This window comes from Ammospiza nelsoni, chromosome 1, assembly GCF_027579445.1.
Source record: "Ammospiza nelsoni isolate bAmmNel1 chromosome 1, bAmmNel1.pri, whole genome shotgun sequence".
NCBI lineage: Eukaryota > Metazoa > Chordata > Aves > Passeriformes > Passerellidae > Ammospiza > Ammospiza nelsoni.
In genome coordinates, this window is record NC_080633.1 from 59,083,838 (window position 1) to 59,095,144 (window position 11,307).

At 38.9% G+C, this 11,307-nt stretch overlaps 1 protein-coding gene across 2 annotated transcripts in view; it reads right to left on the bottom strand.

Moving 5' to 3' along the window:
• SLC9A3 (solute carrier family 9 member A3) overlaps positions 1 to 11,063 on the bottom strand; it is a 49,748-nt gene extending 38,685 nt beyond the window's left edge. The window contains exon 1 of one of the 2 annotated variants that reach the window (XM_059479219.1): positions 10,874 to 11,063. In XM_059479219.1, coding sequence (XP_059335202.1) covers positions 10,874 to 11,063 — 190 coding nt within the window. The remainder of the gene's footprint in view (positions 1 to 10,873) is intronic. The other variant, XM_059479227.1, reaches the window with a different exon arrangement.
• Positions 11,064 to 11,307: the final 244 nt, after the last annotated feature.

Here is an 11,307-nt window from a genome sequence, read left to right on the forward strand (position 1 = left end):
ACTAAGGAATTGCTGCTCTCCTTAAGTCCACGGTAAATATGAGTCCTTTTTTTTAACCTCATGTAAATTGTAATAACCTCACCCTTAAATCAGAGAATGTCTGAAAATTGAATTAATTTGAGCAGAGGAGGGGGAAAGTGAATTACAAAATCTTACTTTTCACTGACTTCAGTGATATATCTATCATACTAAAAAAAAAAATTGAATTTTCTTAATTTATATTCTTCATTTCTAACAAAAAATTTTGGAGGATTGACTTTTTTTCTAAATTTTGTCACAGAGAAAGTAATAAAACCCGCCTTCCTTTTCCAGGCATTTCTATTGCATAACAAAGTGTAAGTTTTCACTGGTACAAGTTTCAGACTCTATTAAAGATGCTACACAGCCACTTAGATATCTGGCCTGAGTGGGACACTAACCTATCTTTTATTCTTGCTTTGGATCATAAGACTTTGCTCCATGCAGCAATTGGCAGATCCAGCTTCAAATATCCCAGAAGATTTATAGAATTTCAGGGAGCAGGTGGAAAAGTGGCTCCCTCATTTGAAAGAATACTTAGCATGACAGCGAACTGAAAAAAAAATTATATTCAGTAATTTGATGCCTATTCATCTTCTCTAAGAAATGTTGCCTGTACAGTAGATACACTGTATTCCATAGGATAACATGGAGAGCTACTGGATGAGTCCTCTTGAGGATAGATTGCCCAAGAGCAAAAGCAATCTCCTTGAAGCTCTGTAGAGCAAAGTTCCAAAAATCTTACATTGCTAACTCATGATAAGACATTATGATTAACAGAAGTCTTGATAGAATCTGTCAGGCAGTAGTTTATGACAAAATCCTTTCAATGAATAGAAAATATTTTAACAGAAAGCCTTTAATGACAGCCAAATGCTTTTCTTTGTGATACCAAAGCAACAGAAATTGAGAAATTAATTAATACATTTATTTGTTTGTTAGGCTTTGAATGTAAATATGGAGATTCCTTCTGCAGTTTTTCTTGTTCTTTCACAATCTAATTCCAATGTTTTTATGCTTATGTAACAGCACCCTCATCTGTAGCTTCCATTCTGCCCTTCATCTCATACCTTTTATCGTACTTTTTCATTCTTGATTAGGGCACTGCTCAGTTCAAAAGTGTTCATTTTTTTAGACATAGACTATCTTTCTCAGTTCATTACACCAGAAAGATTGTGCATGCAACTTCAAATACTTTTTTGCCTATAAAGTTATTTGTGATTTCTTTTCTACATGACTTCTATGGTAGCAAGTGAAACAATGGAGAAGCATGAGAATAAACACAGCATTTAAGCAGTAGTTCTACTTAGAAAAAAAGTATTCTCCACACTATTCTCCACTAATGGTCATCCACAGCAGCTTATCTGACCAACTGAGTCCAAAATATCTTTATCTACGATTCAATAATGCTTCTCGACAAAATACCAGTTCAATAGTTGCAATGTCCTCCTATCCAGAGTCAGAGTTTTCACAGTGCTTTGTGAAGTTAAATGAAGTTAGCTAAATGAGTATAATTTCTGGAAGGAATAGAAGACCATTATGGCCATAATTTAGGGTCCTTTTTTTAGAAGGACAAAGGCAGTCTTCTTGAGAAAAGCCCATTATAAATGGACAAACTGAGACAAAGTTGCAAACTGCCAGTGCTCCAAGTCGAAGATGCAGAAGTAATAGCTGCATAAGTACGGAGAGCCACAGAGGTGTGCTTTTCTGGCATACAGCTTGTGTGCAGGAAAGGGATTAGTAGGAAACGGTATGCTACAAACACCACCTCTGAGTTTACACATGTTCCTGCTGACTCATTTAGCTGCTGCTTGAGCTTGGTACTACCGGTGAACAGATCTCACTGCACGTTCCCATCAAGTAATAATGATAATTCTCATTAGAATATAAATTTATCCTGGGGAAAGGCTTGGCTAAAACAAGAGATGAAACTCACAGTGTTTCAGGTAAGAGAAGGCAGAAGGGTGAGTGATATATGAATGAAAGCCATTCATAACAGAAAATTGAAGCCACTCTAATCAGAGAGCACCTATCTTAGAGGAGAGATAAACTATTCTGGTACTTTGTCATTCCTTTATTGAATTCATGATGGCATGATCATGTGGCTACTATATGACCACATTGTATTCCTCTCTTCTCTGTAGTGTGCAATTTTGTGCTAACCAAAGTGTACCAACTGCATACACAAATGTTGCTTTCTTTGACCAGGTAAGATGCAGATGAAGGCCTATCCATGTATGACCATTGCAAATCCAAGGTTCTGCAGATCTGACAGAGTAACTAATTCGGCAAACAGACTCATGAGGGACAAGAAATTTCCCAGGAGTCAGCATGGCTCACTACATGAAAGTGCTTGACCAACCTGTTAAAGTGATGCACATGGAAGATGAGGGGAGAGAAGTGCCTGACGAGTTTCTAATGAGCCGTCACTAAGGCCTTCGACGCTGCCTCCCAGAACAGCCTCAGGCTGTTGCTGTAGGGGTTGGATGGGCCGCTCTGGGATGGATTGAAAACTGGATGAATGGACAGACCTTGAGGGTGGTGATCAGTGGTGCAAAGTATAGTCGGAGGCTGGTAACTACCAGTGAACCCCGGGGGGTCTGAACTGAGTCCAGTCCTGTTTAACATCTTCATTAATGGTCTGAACGATGTGGCAGAGAGCAATTCAGCTATTTGGCTGACGACACAAATTTGGAGGAGTAGCTGATAGGCCAGAGGGACCTTGACAGGCTGGAGAAATGAGCTGACAGGAACCTTGTATAGAGTTTGGCAAAGAGAAGTGCAGTCCTGCAACTGATGAGGAGCAACCCTCCACACCAGTATATGTCGGGGGCCACCCAGCTGCAGAGCAGCTTGGCAGAGGTGTGAGGGTGGCCAAATACTGGCAGAGGCTGCCCTGAAGGGTTGTTGTAAATAATCAAAAGCTGTCTGGACATGATCATGGCAATGAGCTGTAGGTCACCCTGGGTGAGCTGGAGCATAGGACCAGGTTGCACCTTCCAATCTCAACAAGCCTATGACACTATTATTTTATGATTCTGTGAACTCCATAGGAGACTCAGTATCAAACGGTTTTCCCCCAGTTCACTACTGTCCCGAATTCATTCCGAGGGCTAAATAGGATGGAATAGCTTAGAGGCAGAATTATTTCAACAGAAAATCTGGGTATTTAATTCAAACCAGGTCTTAGAGCACTTCAAACTCTAGACTGTGCACAGACAGAAGAGCAAGAATTCAAAAACTGCTTCAGTCATTCTAGAATGAATATTTTAACCACTTAAGCCACTAAGTAGCATTTATTAACTGAATTTCCTAAGCATATATCTAAGCTGCCAAGGTCTGAAAATTTACATCTAGATATTCACCAGTTTGGTATTTCACTGAAGTAGGATTGTAATATCGCCAAACTATATCTATATTTAGTTTTATGTAAGATCACATAACAACTCTACCTCCATTAACAGTACAACTGTTAATGTATCATTAACATAACATTAACATAAAGCTATCTTATAATAACTGGTATCACCTAGTCCCTGGAATATTATTATATCACCAAACCATCAGTTTACAATCTATTTGCACCTGGGAGATTTTCATTGTGGAATCTCACTGTCTCAAGACCTTTATCGGTTTCTTAATATTTAATATTTTCCTCAAAGCTTAACTTATGAAACTGGCTGAATCCATAAAGATACTAGTTCAAACTTCCCCCCCCCCCATTTTTAAAAAGCAGAAATAACCATAACCATATGTTTTTGAAAAATCAGTCTACAATCTACACTGAAATTTTTCTTCCCTGGTATGTGACTACTGCTATTTTACAATTGGCTTTGGCAAAAACCAAGGCATTTTTTCTTTCAACAGATAAACGTAGAACTTCTCTCCTAGACACATTTTAATGAATCCAGAATTACTGCTTCTATTTTCGTTTAATGGAAGGAGAAAACCCTCCAGATCCAGCTACTTAAAACCCCTGTTATTGTGCAGGTCTTTCAGAATACCTTCCAGTTTTCTTCTTCCATGAATGAACTTAAAATATTCGTGTCTTAATTAAGTGTTTCCACTTGATGTCCTGCATTCCATCTTGGTCAGCTCTTCCTTGTCAGCCTGTAGTTTCAGTATTTATGACTTCACAGTGCTTTACATAGCAGCCAATTGGGTATCAAGTCATTCCTTCCACAGGGGTAAATACTCTGCAAATTGCTTTACAAAAGGAAACAAAGTATTGCAACACAGCAAATCCACCATGCTCTGTGGTTTACCAAGACATTTTTAATGGTGTCTAGTTTTAAAGGCTTGCCACTTGTCAACAAACCAAATAACAATTAAAGACTCTAGTTGTTCAGGCCATTAGCCTAACTTCATTGCTGCAGGGAGGAGAGAAAAATCAGAGACATTTTGCTGAAAGAAAAAAGAATACTCAGATAAGAAATATTCTTTTTTTACTTGGGACTCAACATTTCATCTTGGAACAGAGTGAGACATATGATACAGAAGAACTAAATAATACACTAGCCCGTTAATTCAGAGCAATTAAATCTCAGGTAAATAGGAGTGGGAACTCTTTCAGTTGGATTCCAAACATTTCTTAAAGTAAACTTGTGGTAAAACTACTGATTTTGACAGGCTTCTGGTTGTACGTGTCAAACAAAGTAATAATTCAGGATTTCCAGTACCAGCTTCCCTACTAAGCATCGTTAACACACAAAGGTCCACAAGAAACAAAGGGGGACCTCAGAACCTTTCCCTTGAAGAACAAGTGTACACCTCCTCTATACACCCAGAAGGTTTTTCTGCTTGGTCTTATTCCTTGTGGGGCTGTGGTCTGCTGCATTACCACAGAAGAGATTTACAGTTGCTTCGGGGGTTTGTAGATCACTCTTGGTAATAAGTGGCTTGAGCTCCGAAGACAGTAAATCAATGGTTTCAACAAACCTAAGACCACAGTATTAAAAGGATTCCATTGTTCTGCAGAGAACGCCGAGCACTTTGCACACAGGTGCCTGAAAGTAATTGATGGCAGAGATCCTTCCTTAGGTATGCATGCCTGAACTGTATTCAATTCAGGGCCATTCTCAAAATGCCATTGTTTTCTTATGTAATTCACACAAGTTGCCATTGTACATTTGCTATTTGCCTGGGCATGTAATCTGAATCCTGTCAAATTATACTATCCTGATATCTTCTTCCCTGCTCTAAATAATTAAGACTTGAGACTTGTGAGACTTGGAGGGGGAGGGGGAAGAAGATAGATGTGTGTTACAGGGAGACAGGAAGTAGAGGAAAATTATGAATAAGGCACAAGACTAAAACGGAATTTAAATGTGGGAATAGGCAGTCAGTTAAAAATATGGCTCACACATTATCACTTAAATATATGGCTCACACGATTGTTCCTAGCATTGGAAAGGCAAAGCAATTATTCAGTTTTGGAAATATTCTTTTCAGATGCCTAAAACTTATAAAATGTTAGATATAAAAGGTAATTCTTTTAAAAGATAAGAGATTTTACAGTACTTAACATTCTTAGTTCACAGGTATTTTAAACAGCACGTTGGAAAAGAAAATACAGCATCATACAAAAATGAAGACACTGCAGATATGAAACAATTGCCAGCACAATTTTATAGTGTTTCTGTGACTATCTGGGGAGAAAATGCATATGCCTCTGTTCTAAGTGTGCTAACATGTTTCAGCTTCTACTGACTTCACAATAAAGGTAAAAGAAGCATTTTCCCCTTCTTATCTTTGTCAGAACATGGGGGAAGACAGCTAACTCCAGACTTCTTAAGTCACAATGTAAAGACTTTTTCCATATTATCATTTGCTAATGAAGGCAACTTTTAACAAGATCTACAATCATGAGGAGGTTTTAAACTTTGCAGGATCTGGTGATATCATCACCTTTGAATCTCTGACTCCATTTTCAGTCAAATACACCCAGTAAAATTCTGCTAAGCACCCTTCAACATTTTTTCCAACTATGTCATTTACTGAAGAACTGCCAACAGAAGAGCTAGTCTCACATTTTTTTTATTTTATTAAAACAATACCCTAAATCACTTTCTCTACATAACTGACACTTTTCAGTAGCTAGAGTGCCAGGAGGAGAAACTTTGGAGTCAAATGGGCTTTTGTTATGACAGTTTGCTTTGGAAGGAGGGTTATTGATTTCTTCAAAGAAAATATTGCCTCAGGAGTCTAAGTTAGATGGGTGGTTAGACCTGCCTTTCACTGTTCCTTCCCCAGCCCATCCCTAACATGCTTAAAATTCTCCACAGCAATTGTTTGTGTTAACAAAATATTCTAAAGTGCTCCTTTCTCAGGGTAGTTTGAGACAATGTGAAGGAGCCCAGGCATGCAGCAACTAGACTGTTTGTGGGGAGCCATATCTCTAAGCTTAGAGATGCATTGTGCTCTAAAGCTCGAGGTTCTCCTGGGGTCTCAAGAGCTGATGGACTCAACAAGTCCATCTGACACAGTGTCTTCACCAGCCTTCTCCTATGTGTTTGCTCACTGTTATTGAATCATTTCTTCCCCCTCCTACAAAGCACTGTGGCATTCCTGAGGACAGATTTACCAGCTGCCCTGGATTCAAATTTCACTCCCACTTTTTAATTTCTTATATAAAAGCCTTCAGAATTTGTATGCAACTACACAGAAATTAAGGGGGAAAAAACAGCTTTTGTGGCATTCTTAGACTCAGCATAACCTATACCAACAAAAATGGTTGGCAAGAGGTTTGACTAAGATAATGAAAAGGCTGTGTATCCTTCCTCATTCCTGTTCATAGTCACTTACTCTCCCACTATTTCTTCCAGTTGCTTATCTGCATACACTGAGCAAACCCAGGGGGCCAGACAGACAGAAAGGCTGCTTTGAAGGGCTTTTTTTTTTACTTTGGAACAATTACCTAATCTTCTGTAAAAATGTTGAAAAAATGTTATAAAAATATTAGAGTACAGAAAGGAATTTAAACTGCAAGAAGGAATTTCACGATTTCCCCAATATAAACTCCAGTGAAGATATAAATACAATCTCTCTGTGTTTCCTAGGATTCTGAACAAGGTAGAAACATGTATTGCATATCCCTCAAGTAGAAAGCATACATTTTTTTTTGCATTGACATGGTCTGAGAAATACCATCACAAAATTGTATACAATGTTCAGTGTTAAAAAAATTCTTCTCAGCCATTTTTAACTTCTGAGCTCATTATTCCTTCCCTTCTTCTACTTCCAAAGTTTTCTAATCTTCCACCTGTTCCTACCTCTTTCTGTGGAGACTTTCCTGCTGAAATATTTTGTGTCTTCTATGCATCTATTTATTCAAAGTTTATTTCCAAGAGTTATCAATGACAGACATATAAGAAGAAGAGCACATGGCCAAGTGAGCTTGGAAAGAATGTGAGAGTCTGGTCAGCGTACAGTGTCTTCTATCTTAAACTAGAACTATACTGTGTGAGTATGTTGTTTAAAAATGGTACATCCTTTACCTACAGCAGGAAATATTTGTACTGTCTGTAGCTAAAAATGCACACATGTGTGCATTTGGAGGTTATTCTTTTTCAGTGGTATTGATTATTTCTTCTGGAGCATTGAGATAACCAGGACGTGGACTCCTGAAATCCACTAGGAGGGTCCTCAGCTGTACCTCATGTACTTCTTCATGTAGATAAGATGATTTTCTGGCTTAGATTTACAAATGTAAGTAGTTTATTGGCCCTATCCCACAAAGATACTCCTCTGTAGTGATAAGACAGCCTACCAAAAGAAGAAATAAAGATCATTAGCCAAAACAGAACATTGTGAACCTTAAGAATGTTTCATGTGAAGTGGAAGAATGAAAAGTTGGAGTATCTCAGATGAAGAGGGTCAAACTAAATAAATTGGAATATGTTAAGCAGTAGACCAAGATGCATCAGAAGTTTCATGGAAGGCACATATTTTTTTATTTTCTATAATGCATGAAAGCCAATTGTATGAAGATTCTTTTCCACAGTTTCATTTGGAGCAATATTTAGAGTTAACCAGTAACTAGACCAAACTAAAACTAAAAAAGCAGTTTCCTTTTCCAAAAGCCCAAAGCACTAGTCACTTCCTCATGTATTGGGATACTTATGAGAGTTAACACACAGTAGTTTATGTTGCAGAATACCTTGTACACAATATGAACATCAAGCCCCAGAAAATCTGCAAAAATCTCCTAATACAAAATGCTTCCCCCAGTCATATAATATCATGAACTGAAACTTGTTTTTTTACTAAAACCCTGAAATTCCACACAAATAAAACAAAACAAATCTAAAAAAACACCGAAAGCAACAAAAATCCAAATAAGCACTAAACCAGTAATGCTATTCCAATCCAAAAGAAAGCGAAGTATTCTCATACACCTTTATCCCCAGGTACCAACTGCAATTCCTAGAACACTTTCTGCTGACCCAATTGTCTATCACCCATCAGTAAAATAACTCCCAATCCCTGTAGCCATGGAGAAGAGAGCTTGCATGTGTAAGAACAGCTCCTTCCCTGCTGAAAAACCCACAGCAAAACCAGCACTTTCACTCCACTACAACTGACCTGCTTCAGGTAGCAAAGAAACCTAAGGATAGATGTTCTGTATTTTCTTTCTCGGTTCTTTTCTGTCTGCTTTTTGAATATGTAAACTTTCTTTGATGCAGCACAGGACTTTTGCAATTCAAAATTTTCTCATAGATTTCTGACCCGTTTTCCAGAACCCTTGACACACAAAGGCAGACAGAAGGCTGAAAAGTTATTTTTTTTCCGTTCCCTTTCTCACAGACTTATATGAACACCTTCACAATTTCTTCATTAAGAACAGATTTCTTCATGTGTTGAACAGTGAGTGTACATTCTTGCTTTTGTCTGTGTTATTTGTAACTGATGGAGAAAGCAGAGACACTCACAGGCTCTCAGGGGACTACAGCAGTTATCCACTGCTTCTCCAGAAATTATGTCCAGAGAAGTATAGGATCAAAAATACAAATGTGAAGAGAGAAACATACAAAGCTTGAGAGCTCTGGGGAAGAAAAGTGATGGAGTCAATGATAGGTATGATCTACTAATAAGTGACATGCTCTGTGCAGCTATGAAAGAAGTACAAAGAATTTAAAAACAGAATCAGCACCACTCGGCTCCTGACAGTAAGTGCTTTATCAAGAGTTTATATCAAGGACTTCATGGTAAAATAGCTCATATTAAACTCAACTAATCTCAATCCAGGCAATTGCAATTTAAATATAGTACAATCTAACTGTCCTGTTCTTGGGTTCAGTGGCTTTAGACACAAACTGATATGGTTGTGCACCACTAATATTACACTGTACAACTGGGCCACATGTACAGAACAGCAAAGCCTAAATAGCACAAGGCCTTAATAACTGTACTTACTTAGAAGACTATCTCAAAAAGAAGGTTCAAACAAGCAGCCTGTTTATTACTTTGTTCAGTACAATTTTATAGGTACTCAGTGTTGTCAGTTATTTTCTGTATATGGTTTCCCCAGCTTTTTAATTGCTATAACTCATCAATAAAAGTAGATTAAAACAAAATTGTCTGTTATGTAAACTGTGATGTAGCAACTCTCTGAAGACAAACTATTTGCATAGTGTAGTCAAACAGGTTCAAAGAAAGGTATTTAGTTATATATATATATGGTTAATCAAGTAAAAGCTAAGATGCAAATACTGCTGGAAAATTATGTACAATATCACCCCAACCTCTAACACACTCCTTTTTAAAATACTTTATTGGAGTTTGGAGACAGCATTTTCCATCCAGGTCTTAATATGCTTCTCTTATGTGCTGGACAGAATATACTCAAGTATACCTTTTTACATCTTTCATTCTCTGCGGCATGAAAAATCTATGGGATGTGATTCTGGTATACCAAATTAGTATTAACAGTACAAGTCCAGAAAATCTTCAGTAGGATTTTCAGCTGACCTTGTGAGAGGAGACTGATTATAGAAAATATTTATTTTAAATTAAAATGGTATTTACAGTGTCAGCCAAACTGGAGGTGTGTTTTTAGGCAAAAAGTCTGAAAGTAATAGCCTTAATAAAGTAAAATGCATTCTAATTAAACATTGACTTTTCTCGTTCCGCAAACTGCATTATTGGTACAAGATCGCTTTTGGAAAAAGTCACAAAGTTCAGAACACAAGAGTTGGAGCATTCATATAAATTCACTTAAACTACACCGAAGTTAGGCTAAGTCCTGGCTTTTCACTTGTTCCAATTTCTTGAAGAAAATTCTGGGTGGTCTAAAGCTTGTATTTTTTTCAGCTACATGAGATGGTCTGATAATATGTGTTGCCTTTCTCTATAAACGATGCTCTTTCACTAATCCAGCAATGCACTTCAAAGCAGAAAACGCTAAGTTCATATGTGCAGTTTGCACTGGTTAGTTTTGATATTACGAGCTGATTTAGTTAACAATCATAGGCAGGAGAAGAGCATATCATAAAGTGCGATAGATAGAGTGTAAGCAGTAAGACCCGATTTTTGTTTCACTTTTGCAAAAAAGTTTTTCCTGGGAGCAAGGGGAATGCAAGGTCTCAAGGAATTGAAAGGGTTTTCAAGGAGTCAGATGCAGAAGCCACAGTCGTGGTCGGTGAAAATGAACCAGGTAACCCTTCGAGGCTGGTGAAAATCACACTGCTAAGCACTGCGTAGGGCAGTATTATGAAATCAGGACAGACTGCAGTAAACCCCCTGAAAACGGGTCAGCGGACCTATGATAAGCTTTCTTCATTTACGTTGGGTGGGAGAAGGGCAAGGGGGGAGGGAAAGGCAGAGGACATGTATTAATATGTAACTCCAGACTCACCGATTTTGGCCAAGCTGGCCACAAGTATCCAGAGTGCAATGATATACGGCTCCTTGACGTGATCCCATTTGAAAGAGACGATGGCAAAGCTTTCGTTGCTATTTTTATGGCTTTCCGAGCTTCTCTGTCCCAGCACCGCTGGGAGAGCCATCAGCCCCAGGAGAAGCGCCACTCCAGATACCGGCCTCATCTTCAAGCCACACAACAAAATCCTGCTTCCCCTTCCCGGAGAGATCCCGCCTCTCCGGAGGTCCTTGGGGGCGAGGTCCTTGTCCCTGCGCCCGACGGCTCAGGACGGCGGGACAGCGGCGCGCGCGGCCGAGGGCGGCAGGGTCCCCTCCTGTCCCCTCCTGTCCCGTCCCGCACCGGCTGCCCCAGGCGTCGCCTCGCGCGGGGTGGCAAAGGACGGGTCAGAGGCTCCGCGCACACGCAGA